Raw genomic sequence first — 14,200 nt, forward strand, 5'->3', positions numbered from 1 at the left:
TGACAAATTTTGAATAAGGATTAAAAATGTCATTCATGATTTTTTGAAATTCAGAAGGGGCGTTTTTTAGGCCAAAGGGCATAACATTCCATTCGTAATGCCCAAAAGGAACAGTAAAGGCAGTTTTGTACCTATCATTTTCGCAAATTTGGATTTGCCAAAATCCAGATTTCATATCAAATTTCGAAAATATCTTAGCAGAATTAAGTCTGTTAAGAAGATCTTTCTTATTGGGGATAGGATGCCTACCGTCGCTCCGGCTTTCTTCTCTTCTCTCTTTACTAGATCTGTGTTGGTTATACCACCGTTCTAGTTTCTTTATGAATTAACTGTTTTACATACTGCACTTTTAATTTCTGCATATCATTTAGTAGTCCTGCTACTGCCTACTTTCCTTTCAGTCTTTTATTCTACATATTTTTGTTTTCCTTGATCCACTTCGGGTTATCTGGTATCAGAGCCTGATGGGGAAGTAGGAATATAACTGTTAATTGTCTGTAACTATGTTCTTCTGGATCTGGACTTTAAATTCCTTTATGAAATTTCTGTAACCATGGTTTATAGGCTGGACAGCTGACAGGCCCTTCGGGTGAGATCAGTAATGATCGTCCCTGTCTGTAACAACGCCACGAACTAATGGTACTGAAATATTGCTTTTGTACAGTTCTGCATATCTGAAAATCCTTTACTGGAAGTACAGCAGTTCTTCGTTCTTTTGAATAGGGCTGTAGCAGTAAGTCCCGTATGGTTGAAAGGGCAGTAAGGCTAATTTGACGATGCGGTATTCAAAAGAAACAAAAAGAACATAAGAAGCTGGTGGCTATAGTAAAAGAATTTTCAGAATTTTGTAAACAAATCAAATTAAAAAAAAAAAAAAAAAAAAAAAAAGTCCAAAAATAACCAGATCCAGTTGAATAAGTTATAAATAATTAACAGATGTATTGTTACGGAACCAAATGAGGGTAATGAGCCAGATGTTTTTATATCATGTCTAGACTCTTACGCTCTTTCTCTCGTATTTCTTTTCGTTCTGGCTCCAGTTCCTCCTCCTCCTCTCCTACTAAAACCAATCTCTTTAATGACCAGGAGAATCATTCTCCTGAAATTACACCCAAACACAACCTCTTCGACGAAGAAGTTCGTTTTGAAGAGATCAATCAAAGTATGGATGACTGGACTATTCCAGTCATTCCTCAGGATACATTATATGTTCCTGAAGACCAACCCAAGAAAAACAGTTCTGATTATATTATCAAGACTGTTGAAAATAATATCCCTTTAGGGAAAGGCATAGGAGAAGAATTTCATCTCCTGTCCAAATCCTCCCTCAATGACCATAAAAGAAAGTACAAATACCTTCACATAGGATGTGTTCAGGTAGCAATTAAACCTTTGATAGACATAGGCATAGATGCTGCTGTCTTAATTTGTCTAAGAGATACTCGTCATAATAAATTTGATGATTCTCTCATAGGAACAGTTGAAACCAGTCTCGGTCAAGGACCGATTTATTTTAACTGTTTTCCCAACAATAATTTCCCAACAATAAATTCTTTTACTATAGCCACCAGCTTCTTATGTTCTTTTTGTTTCTTTTGAATACAGCATCGTCAAATTAGCCTTACTGCCCTTTCAACCATACGGGACTTACTGCTACAGCCCTATTCAAAAGAACGAAGAACTGCTGTACTTCCAGTAAAGGATTTTCAGATATGCAGAACTGTACAAAAGCAATATTTCAGTACCATTAGTTCGTGGCGTTGTTACAGACAGGGACGATCATTACTGATCTCACCCGAAGGGCCTGTCAGCTGTCCAGCCTATAAACCATGGTTACAGAAATTTCATAAAGGAATTTAAAGTCCAGATCCAGAAGAACATAGTTACAGACAATTAACAGTTATATTCCTACTTCCCCATCAGGCTCTGATACCAGATAACCCGAAGTGGATCAAGGAAAACAAAAATATGTAGAATAAAAGACTGAAAGGAAAGTAGGCAGTAGCAGGACTACTAAATGATATGCAGAAATTAAAAGTGCAGTATGTAAAACAGTTAATTCATAAAGAAACTAGAACGGTGGTATAACCAACACAGATCTAGTAAAGAGAGAAGAGAAGAAAGCCGGAGCGACGGTAGTCCGAACAGGACCGGCTAAGAGGGAGAAGAGAGGAAAATAATTTGAAACAGCAAATTTTATTGAAAGATCTCAAAGAAGAAGAAGGCTTACAAGAAGTTTTTCTCTCAGAGCTTCTCTCTCTTAAATCTCTCTTATCTTGCTAAATGAAAGGGTACCTCACAATATAGACGAGGCCTCCTTATATAGAAATTTTTAAAGTACTATTTCTACAGTTCCGGTTGGTGACTGGAACTATTCACTATAGTACCGGTTACTAAAGATCTTGGATATCAATACCGAAACAATCATCTTCATTCTGATTATCTTCAATATTGGCATCTTGGTTAGAAGTTTCTCCTTCTTCTTGGCTTTGCAATAACAGGAGAACATCTTGAAGATTTTTCTTCATTTTTTCTTTGGTGTCGCATCCTGATAAGAATGCTGCAATTTTGGATTTCTGATTAAGGAATTGAAATGTTGCTGGGTCAGCAAGATTTAATAATTTGGGATTTTTCCCAAAATATTCAGCAACTCCTTCTGGTCCGGCATGATCTGCATTGAATTGATTCCACCACTTTACAAAGGAATACCTATGCAATAGAGGGAGAGTGTCTTCATTCTCTGTCTTGCCATATCTGTATTGCCATGAGAATACCCATGCCAGGGCAAAGTCAGAGAAGTATTTAAGATCTGCTGGAATTCTTGATTCTCGCAGATATCTGCCTTTGTAGATCTTGTATCCTTCCTTGACAGGGGTGGGAAGGATTTCTTCTATTGGCCCAAAATAATCCCACCATTGGAGGAACCAATTTGGAAAGTCATAATTCTGATTCTTTTTAAAATATATTAACCAAGAATGTCGGTTAAGTTTATTCTGGAACCAGAAAGTTCTTGTCCAAGCGTCAATGTAATCCCAATAATTGTATCCTGCTGGATCAAATGGTTGGGAAAACTTTTTATAAGAATTTAAATTTTTTTCAAAAGCCTTTGGAGTTAAGACTTTCAGGATCTGGATTGTCGAATGGGTTGTGACTGATGGGTCTTTGTGGTCTTTGTAGTGTTTGATGGAAACAGAATCTGAATCTACTAAGATAAACTCATAAAACTGTCTAGTTTTATTAGCCTGATATGGCCTGAAATGAAACCCTGGTGGGAAAACTTTGGTAATTGCCTTGTATGGGTTTTTGTCCCAAAATTCAGGTTCCATTTGTATAACTGAGGAGAATTTTCCTTTGGCTATATAATGGCTTGGACTTGAAGTTTTTTGTTTTCCTTTTTGAAGGTCAAGGGTCCCTTCTGGTCTATTGGTTATTGTTTTCTGGGTTTGGTTGAAGGACTGTATTATAGTGTTTAGGCTGGCTAAATCTAATTCCATTTCTTCTTCAGAGGCAATGTCTGCCCAAGATTTATTTGGTAGGCTATTCAAGCTTCCTTGTTGGACAGCTAAAAGCGTACTAATTGGGAGAGCATAGTCTGCTTTGGTTTGTTTGGTGGTTTTTACAACAGAATCAGTCTTTTTAGAGGATTCTTTTGGAGTTCCAGATTGCTGAGTTGATGACTCAACAATTTGGATTGCCTTTTGAGTCGATGACTCAATGGGGGTAGATGACCCAGAAGAAGAGGTATTTGGGTCTGCCGAAGCAGATTGTGATTTTGATTTGTTTAAAGTCAGAGCTAATCTGACTTTGCCGCCTTTAGTGGTTCCTCCCCTAGAAGGGGTAACTGCCTTTCTAGGCATCTTACTTATCCTGTAAATATTCACGGGTAAGATAATCAGGAAGGGAGTTTGAAGTGCCTTTGAGATATTCTATATCAAAATCAAAAACACTTAAAATTGCTTGCCATCTCGCAAAGATTTGTTTTGAGGCAAGATTTTTAACATCCTTTTGTAAAATTTCTTTGGCAGACTTGCAGTCTACCCTAATTAAAAATTTTTGATTTAATAAATCAGATTGAAATTTTGAGACGCATAAAACAATTGCCAAAACTTCTTTTTTTACAGTAGAATAATTCTGTTGTGCAGAATTCCAATGTTTTGAAGTATATGCAATGATATGCTCATGAGACTCAATTTTTTGTTTAAGAATGCCTCCATAACCTATGTCTGAAGCATCAGTTTCAACGATTTTGAAGGCTTGAGGGATGGGAAGATATAGGCAATTTATCTTCCTGACTTTGGTTTTGATTTCTTTAACGACATTAGTGTGGACGTCAGTCCAAGAGGGAGGATTCTTTTTAAGCCTATCATGTAAAGGCTTGATAATGTTATTTAGGTGGGGGATGAAATCTCCTACATAATTGAGGCAACCTAAAAACCTTTGCAATTGGGTTTTATCAAGAATCCTGTCAGGAAATTTATCAGCAAATTCAATGGATCTGCTGATAGGAATAATAGTACCTTGGTGAATATTATGTCCAAGGAATCTGATATTAGTTTGAAAAAGACTAATTTTTGATTTTGAAACGGCGAGACCGTTTTGTTTAATAACATTGATAAAAACATTTATATGTTTAAAATGCTGATCAATGGATTGAGAAAAAATTAAAACATCGTCAATGTAAACGATGACAAATTTTGAATAAGGATTAAAAATGTCATTCATGATTTTTTGAAATTCAGAAGGGGCGTTTTTTAGGCCAAAGGGCATAACATTCCATTCGTAATGCCCAAAAGGAACAGTAAAGGCAGTTTTGTACCTATCATTTTCGCAAATTTGGATTTGCCAAAATCCAGATTTCATATCAAATTTCGAAAATATCTTAGCAGAATTAAGTCTGTTAAGAAGATCTTTCTTATTGGGGATAGGATGCCTAATCCATTGAAGGGCTTGATTGAGAGGTTTGTAATTGATGACAAGTCTGGGAGTACCTCTCTCAATCTCAGCAGGTTTATTGACATAAAATGCTGAGCAAGACCAAGGACTCTTACTTTTCCTAATAAGGTTTTTGTCTAAGAGATCAGTAATCTCTTTCTGACAATAATGAAGAAGTTCTTCATTCATCTGAATTGGTCTGGCTTTAGTGGGAATCTGGGTATCTTTGAATCCCGATTCATAAGGGAGACTGACAATATGTTTTTTCCTATTCCAGAAAGCGCTGGGTAGGTCAGAACATATAGAAGCTTGGATTTTGTTTAAAAGAGCTTGGATCTTCTTCTGAAGTGAAGAATTACATAAATATTTTTCAATATTAGCAAAAGAAACTTCTTCTTTTAAAAAATTGATTTGATTAATTTTGTTCTGGATGGAATTAATATTTTTTGTAAAAGGCTTATTAGAAAATTTGAAGGTTACTTGTTTTCCTAAATAACGAGTGGATATGCCATCTTTCGAAATTTGCAAAGGGAAAAGAGCCTTTATGAACGGTGTTCCCAAAATAACTTCATTTTTTAAATTTTTAACAAGAAGAAAATTTGTTTCAACCTTAAGCCCTTGATTTTCAATCACGGCTTTAGAAAGTTTGTAATTAATTTTCAGCTTTGAACCACTAGCAGTGCTGAGTTTTTCAGAGGTTTTTTCAAAATATTTTGTAGGAATTAGACCTTCTAAGATACAATTTGAATCAGCACCTGTATCAAAAAGGGCCAAAGTATCAAGAACAAAATCATCAATAACGATTCTGATATTAATATAAAATTTTTGTATTTTGACCTTGTTGATCAAGCACATAAAGTTTCTTCTGGATAATCAGAATCATCTTTCACTGAATCATTTTTTTCAGGAAATTCAACTTTCTCATTGTCAGAATCATCATCTAATTGAGAAAGGATAATTTGATGAATTTGTTGTTGCTCTTTGATTTCTCTGATCTCTTTCTTGAGATTATTTATCTCAATCTGGAGATCTTGAATGGTGGTTGGTTTAATACTAGAATTCTTTTCTAATCTTTTGAAAATGTTTGTAATATCAAATTTGTTTGAAGTGAAATATTCTTTAGGTTTAGTTTTGTTTTCTAAAACCTCTTTAAACTTGTTTAAAAAATCTTTTCTTTCTTGAAGATCCGAAATAGAGCTTATAGCTTCAAAAAGAAGGTCTTGTTCTTTTGTCAAAACATTGATTTCTGGAGTTTCATCACTGTCAGAAGAAGAGGCTTGGTCATCATTTTGAATTTGGTTGACCTCTTCTTCGGATTCTTTTATAGAATCCTCATCAGAAGTATCAGCCAGGAGATTGTTGATTTGGTCTTCTAAGGAAGGCTCTAAATTGAGACTACTAATCTTTTTCTTTAACCTGCAATATTTACTAATATGGCCAGGTTTACCACAATTGTAACAAGTTATGCCTGTTCTGGGTTTTTTGGGAATATTGGTGGGGATGACATTATCCCCTTGTTTCTTAGGACTGGGTTTTCTATTGTACCGGCGCTTATAGGGCTTTTTGTACGGTTCTACAGCCTCTTTCTTAGGGGCATGTTTCTTCTTTTTGGGAGAGCAGGATGGAAGACCAAACTGTTCGCAGAATGAACCTAATTCTTTCTTGCTCAAAGCCTTTTCTTTGGCAAGCTCTTTTTGGAGTTTATCTTTCTGGCAGGCTTTAATACCGCTATGGATGATAATAGCAGTAAGCTGACCATAATCATAATTATCATAATTAATTTCTCCAGTGGGAGAACGACTTCGGAGTTTACTTCTAATAAGATCTCCGAAGGCTTTAGGAAGACCATCAAGATATTTTTCTTTCCAATAAGCCTGGTTGCAATCTTCCCTAGTAAGGACCCTAGACATGAAGGTATCTTTATACCATTTGAAATGTTCTAGGGAATCACATTTGAGTTTTGAAAGTAACTCACCGGATCTCTCTCTCCAAAGAGAAGGATCACCAAGGAAATGTTGAGATATTGTGTATAATAACGTATACACAGCATCGGGGAGACGCTCATTATCACTGACAATGGTTTTCCCTTTATCATCAATTTTGACTGCAGAGAGAATGTTATCTCTGTCGGCTTCAGTGAGATAATTATCCCACCAGCCTTTGAGTTGGCCCGTAAAGCCAGCGACTAGAATATAGACAATGGTGTCTTCAGGCATATTTTGATTAGTAAAATATCCCATAGCAACAACCGACATATTTTGAAGTTTGGCAATGATATTATATTCAGATAATCCATCGATATTCCAAATATAAATATCATTAGAATTAAAACTTTGAATAAAATCTTGTTTTTCTTCTAAAACAAGATCAGGAGCAGTAGCCTATTATAATAAAGCTTGGAAGAATTTTTCCAATTATTGATAGGATTAATAGCTAAGACAGAGTCTGTTTCAGAACAATGTTCTGAATCAGTCTTAGAGATGGCATTGATAGTTTTGGCAAGAGACCTAGTTCTGGGTTTAGCACTAGATTCTTCAGAAGGTTGAGGAGTGTCTGGGATGGTAGTGAGGAGACTAGTAATTTTACTAAGCAACTCATTTTGATTTTCCTCATTTATTTTGGTTTTCTCTTTTTGCCTAAGTTCTAAGATTTTCTGCTTAGCTTTGGCGCTGATCTTAAAAGGTTTAAAAAGAGGTTTTTCTAGTTGTGGTTGGGAGGATGAAGAAGCAGTTTCTTCAATTTTCGTTTTGACAGGATTAACAGAGATTTTCTCTCCTAAAACCTGAAGGTATTTATTGGTATAATTGGCCTGTTCCATAAGGCCTTGGATGTCATGAGGAGTGATAGACTCATCAGCACTCTTAGACTTGAAAGGAGTGGCAGTAACAGGGTTACCGCTTTTGTCTTTCAAATTAGGCAATTGGTATTGAGATGTGGGCGGTAAATCACTTTGGACTATTTGTCCATCTTTGATTTGCCAGGTTATAACATTAGCAGAGGAGGTGCTAATAACATCTTCTTGCCAGGGATAATTAATATTATTACGAATGGTATAAGCATGATACCAATCAAAGAATGGAATATTTTGTTTGACTTTTTCGAGAAATTGATAGAATTTCTCTTGGATATCAGACCTGTCTTTTCCCCTATAATTTTGAAAGAACCACTCTCTTTGAGGTTTCCATTCCTCAGAGTAAAAATCTTTCCTAAGGGTTTCCTTATCTATAATGAATTTATGAGATAACATCATAAGACAATAATGAAGAAGTTCTTCATTCATTTGAATTGGTCTGGCTTTAGTGGGAATCTGGGTATCTTTGAAAATCAATGTTTTGACAAAAGAACAAGACCTTCTTTTTGAAGCTATAAGCTCTATTTCGGATCTTCAAGAAAGAAAAGATTTTTTAAACAAGTTTAAAGAAGTTTTAGAAAACAAAACTAAACCTAAAAGAAATTTCACTTCAAACAAATTTGATATTACAAACATTTTCAAAAGATTAGAAAAGAATTCTAGTATTAAACCAACCACCATTCAAGATCTCCAGATTGAGATAAATAATCTCAAGAAAGAGATCAGAGAAATCAAAGAGCAACAACAAATTCATCAAATTATCCTTTCTCAATTAGATGATGATTCTGACATTGAGAAAGTTGAATTTCCTGAAAAAAATGATTCAGGGAAAGATGATTCTGATTATCCAGAAGAAACATTTATGTGCTTGATCAACAAGGTCAAAATACAAAAATTTTATATTAATATCAGAATCGTTATTGATGATTTTGTTCTTGATACTTTGGCCCTTTTTGATACTGGTGCTGATTCGAATTGTATCTTAGAAGGTCTAATTCCTACAAAATATTTTGAAAAAACCTCTGAAAAACTCAGCACTGCTAGTGGTTCAAAGCTGAAAATTAATTACAAACTTTCTAAAGCCGTGATTGAAAATCAAGGGCTTAAGATTGAAACAAATTTTCTTCTTGTTAAAAATTTAAAAAATGAAGTTATTTTGGGAACACCGTTCATAAAGGCTCTTTTCCCTCTGCAAATTTCGAAAGATGGCATATCCACTCATTATTTAGGGAAACAAGTAACCTTCAAATTTTCTAATAAGCCTTTTACAAAAAATATTAATTCCATCCAGAACAAAATTAATCAAATCAATTTTTTAAAAGAAGAAGTCTCTTTTGCTAATATTGAAAAATATTTATGTAATTCTTCACTTCAGAATATATATATATATATATATATATATATATATATATATATATATCGAGAATAAACTTCTATAAAAAAAATAGAAAGAAAAACTCACGAAGAAAGCACCGGTAAGGTTGTACCTAAGCCTAAGGGTTGGGGCTGGGGCTGCCAAGGAACACTCCCTTGCCCTTGGTCAGGGATCTCTCATGCGGGCTACTCGAAAGCAGTAGAGACATCTCTATTCATGTAATTTCTGATCAGTGGTTTCAGACTTGCTAGTGCTATTATAGCTAAGAAAGGCTATTTCAATAGAATTGTACTCCATTGGAACAGACTCACTAGAGCCAGACTCAGAGAACAGAGAAGTTATGGCTCGGGGAGAGGGAGATGGCGGGAGAGAAGGTAGCGAACGAAGCGAGCTCGGTCGCTCAGGTCACTCAAAAAAGACATATAAGAAGAAAGAGTCCGCACCGATATATATATATATATATATATATATATATATATATATATATATATATATATATATATATATTAAAATGCATTAAAAATTATATTTGAGATGAATATATTCATAGTATGTTTTTAATTTGACAAATTATTTTGTTATCCTTTAATTTAGGGCTCTAATTATTTCTTTTTTATTTAGATAAAGTGAAAATAAAGAGAAAGTGGATAGAAAAGTTGAGTTTCAAAAGGAAAAAAAAAAAATTAAGACCACGTGTGGCTGTTACTTTAAGTTTTGAAATTTTAAAAATCAAAACTACATTTTATTTTTATAATTTTAGTTTAAATTTTTTGTTGTTGTTAGTTAATCAAATATTAAATCTAAATCTTATAACTTAATTCTTATTTATTAAACTAAAATTGTTTGATGATGAAAAGATGACCAAAGCGTTAATAAAATGAAGGGGAGTAACAATAATAATATTATCATAGTATATATATATATATATATATATATATATATAGGGTTTATACTAAACGAAATTATTGATACAATATATCATATTATTAGTAAAAGCTCAATGTTTATAAGCTAACATTTTAATTTAAAAAAATATTCTAATTAAAATTTATATTTCATTAAAATCTCTCCGGCCCTTCCTCTCAAGCAAACTTAGCATAAAAAAAAATGAAGATATGGATTTTCTTAACAAAGAGAACAGTACACAAATCGAGGAAGGCTTGACAATATGTATATCGATCACATAGATGTGAATTCAAACTTCCCTCGTGTAACAAAAACAAGCTTTAGCTTCAAATCATAATGCATAAATCAAGAAGGTTCCTAAAGTGGTATCCGCAATTAGAATCATGTTTCTTCATCTGTATCAAAAACTGCAGAGACAGTGTCACGAAATGGCAGAATCAAAGCCTTTCTGAAGATAGCACTGAACTTTTTATCCTCCAAAGCCTTTAACGCATCAGCAAATCCACAAATTGTCTGAATGAATGTGAAGTAAAGGGCCAAAAGGGCACCAACGGTTGAGATTCCAACAGTCCAACTAGTCAAATAGTTACGCACAATTGAAGCTCTTGTTCTTCCATACATAGTATCAAAGTACTTGTTTGCCTCGTTCACCACTTTGTACAAGTATGACTCATTCATATCAGGAGTTATTTCTTTGGCAATGTCATTTATTAGATCAGCCACTCTTTCATCATTGCCTAAAGAGTGATGAAGAATCCCTTTACCATGAAGAAGAGCCACATCATTTGCTGAGTTGATGAGTCTGTTGAAGAAAAACAAGTAGGTTGTTACATCAGGGTTGCATCTTTTGTGGCACTTTTCAAATGCTACTATGTTACGAAACACTGTCCCTCTATGATCGCTTATGTGCACACGAGGGATTGTTAGTTCCCTCGTTAATACTCCCCACTTCCTTCCAAAGGTTATATCAAGCAATTCGCGGTCCTCATCAACTTTGATTTTCACACCAGCATCCTTCAGTTCTGTAGCAGAATGAATCATTTGCTTCTGAATTCCTCTTGACACTTCTTCCCCTTTAACATTGGGGGGTCTAATGTTGTACCTAAGAAGATCAAGCACGTGCTCTATTTCAAACTTGTAAGCTTGGTAACATTCTGGAATATGGCTCGAGTCTGATTGAAGCAAACGGTAGAAGAATCTAAAGGCAAGATCATTCAGATTCGTGGATGGTTGATCAGGACGAGAGTTATTTGTGAGCTCAAACAATTTGTTCAAAACAAAGAGTGGAAGCTGATTTTCAAGCATTATCAATTCGCGGCGAATGGTGGGTAGCATCCATCTACTGAGGGAAGGGACTTGTTTGAACTGGTTGTGTGATAAATCCCTCAAGAGCTGAATGATGAAAGAGGCATCAATTAGCATCATATGGAGAAACTCATCACTGTTGTGTTTGATTTCACCCATGTAACATTTTCGAATGTTGGCTTCTTGCTCCTCAAGAAACTTGAAAGCCTCGTCTAATTTGGCTCCATTTAGACCATTTGGATTGAAGAGGCGATTACAAAACCTCTTTTTCAGGATTTCCATGTCTTGCAAGTGCGTTGCTCCGTGATGGTAAGGGCCTATTGAGATGTTGTTGGGTACGTAGGCTTTGGAATCGACCCTCAACATGTTTGGTGGAACCCTGTATATGCAAACTGACTCATTTTCTTTAGGGATTATTCCACTTTCTAATTCTTTCTCAATAAGACCCCTCCAATTTGATCTTCTTTCAGCAGTGCCATGAAAGTTTCTTCTGCTGAAATTCTGAAAAGCCAATCTAATGAGTTTATCGCACCCCATTGTTGTGTGAGCAATAACTATATGTTCTCTTGCCTTCCACATACCACTCATCCCTTTTTAACTTACGGTAAGTCAATATTTATATTCAAGTCAATTTGTGTGAAACAAAGCAAGATTGTTACTAGGAATTTTAAGATTTCCATGTCTTTATGTTCTATGATTTTTCACTTCCACTTTAATTTAACCTACTCCGATTCTTCTGGTTTCGTGGTCAACGTGTGGCAATGTCAATTTCAAATTGGCAATTTGCAAAAGTATGCTTCTTGGGCCTTTATTTATTGATTTATGTACCTAACACAACGTTGGCTCATCCAAGTGCTACTAAACCTAGAATTGAATAAAAGACTTTAATTTTGAAGTCTTAAGCATAATTTTGTGAACAATATTTCAATTAATGAATGACTTCATTTGCTTGTGTGAGCTTGTTTTGTCACCTTAACAATGTCGCAATAAAATAAACGAAGGATGTGAATTCCATGAATATGGAGATAGTATAGGTGCATATATGGGATTAAACTATTTGGCCAAGATATGTAATCAGTTTTACTAAGCTATGAAGGGCACACAGCTTGTCTTTTATTATTATTATTATTATTATTATTATTATTATTATTTTAACTATTGAAATAAACGAATAAAATAATCTGTAATTAGAAGTTGATCTCTTTTTAACTTTTTTTTCCCCTTATAAGCTCGAGATGACCACCCATTCTATGGTAAATATATGCCACATATAAGCCTACACAGTGTCTTGTAGTATTTACAACAAAAAATATGACAATAATACACTTTTTTTAAATATGCTCTAAGTACAATTTTTTTATTGATTAATTTTTTAAAATATTAAAGTAATTTTTGAAAATTATCATGATTTTCTTAAAAATAATTTATAAGATGAGTACAATCAATCATACGAAATGTGTTAAAAAAATATGTTATTATTTCTTATTTACAAGAATTTGTATAGTTGACAACTTGAATTTATTTTTTTCTTTTTAAAAAATTTATTTATTTTTATAAATTTAATTTAATTAATAAATATGTTTAAAATAATTATTGAATTAATTAATTTTATGTTTTATAATAAATTATTAATTGGTCTAATTTTCAAATTTATCATCTAATCACAATGAATTGTGACCTATAAATTAATTGAAACATATATTTTTTATAATAACAATAATATAGAATCACAATATTATATATATTTATTTTATCGTTCCTTTCACTTGTCAAATTACAAAATAGAAATTTTATTTTGCTAAATCATAAAATATCTAAATAATAAAACATAAATATAATTTATTCTCTTTTATTTTATTCTATTTAAGTTCTACTCTACATTGGCATTAAAGACCAATGAAATTAACTAATAATCATTAAATTACATATTAATTCTTGAAATAATTTTATGAACTAAATTGTATTCTACTTTTTTATTTTATTTTGGTGAATAATTTTTAAAATTGTATTATTTTAATTAAGAAAACTTTTTATTGTTGGTCAATTATGGTCTTCTAACGTGTAGGCCAGCATTTGGCGTTAAACTAACGCTAGGTTGCCGCAGAGAACTTCGGGTTGCTTAAATTTAAAGTGGAAAATACTTTTACCATTTTTATTAAAGAGTTGATCTCCAATGAAATTCACAGATTATATCTATATTTACATTTTAAAAATAATTTACTTTATCATTCAAAATAAAATTTTTTGATTTATTTTTAAAATATTATTATCAAACATAAATTAATTTTAACCTTACTTATTTAGAAAAATATCATTGTAAAATTAATTATTTCAAAAATAATTTTATCAAAAAGTAATGTATATTAAATAAAACAAAAAAATGTATGAGCTTTTCTTATGAGAAATTAACATAATTACACTATTTTTGTATAAAAAATTATATAATAAAAATAGAAATAGAAAGATGAGAATGTCCTGCCACGCGCTGTTGACTTTGACTCCGTTCTCCCCCTACCCCTTCTTGCACGCTGTCATTCGTTTCAATTTTGGACTCTGACCAATCATTTATTTTGAGTAATACAGTTATTTTAATCTTTAAAATTACAAAGCATTTACTAATTTAATTTTTAAAAGTCATTAAAATTAAAATTTGAAATTATCAAGAGTTTATCATTTTAATTCTTAAATTGGATAAAAAATTTAAATACATGAAATGATAAAAAAAAAAACTAGCTATTTTAATTTTTAAAATTATAGATGCTCATTAATTAAATTCTTGAAATTATAAAATATTACTAAAATTATGAAAAATCAGTTGCTTTAGTATAAAC

The 14,200-nt window shown here is 32.9% G+C and overlaps 1 protein-coding gene across 1 annotated transcript; it reads right to left on the bottom strand.

Moving 5' to 3' along the window:
* Window positions 1-10,445: 10,445 nt before the first annotated feature.
* Window positions 10,446-11,489, bottom strand: LOC113852311 (UPF0481 protein At3g47200-like). Its single transcript, XM_027482544.1, has one exon. The coding sequence runs from the start codon at window positions 11,487-11,489 to the stop codon at window positions 10,446-10,448; it is 1,044 nt and encodes a 347-aa protein (XP_027338345.1).
* Window positions 11,490-14,200: the final 2,711 nt, after the last annotated feature.

This window comes from Abrus precatorius, unplaced genomic scaffold, assembly GCF_003935025.1.
Source record: "Abrus precatorius isolate BTA unplaced genomic scaffold, Abrus_2018 Scaffold10, whole genome shotgun sequence".
Classification (NCBI taxonomy): domain Eukaryota; kingdom Viridiplantae; phylum Streptophyta; class Magnoliopsida; order Fabales; family Fabaceae; genus Abrus; species Abrus precatorius.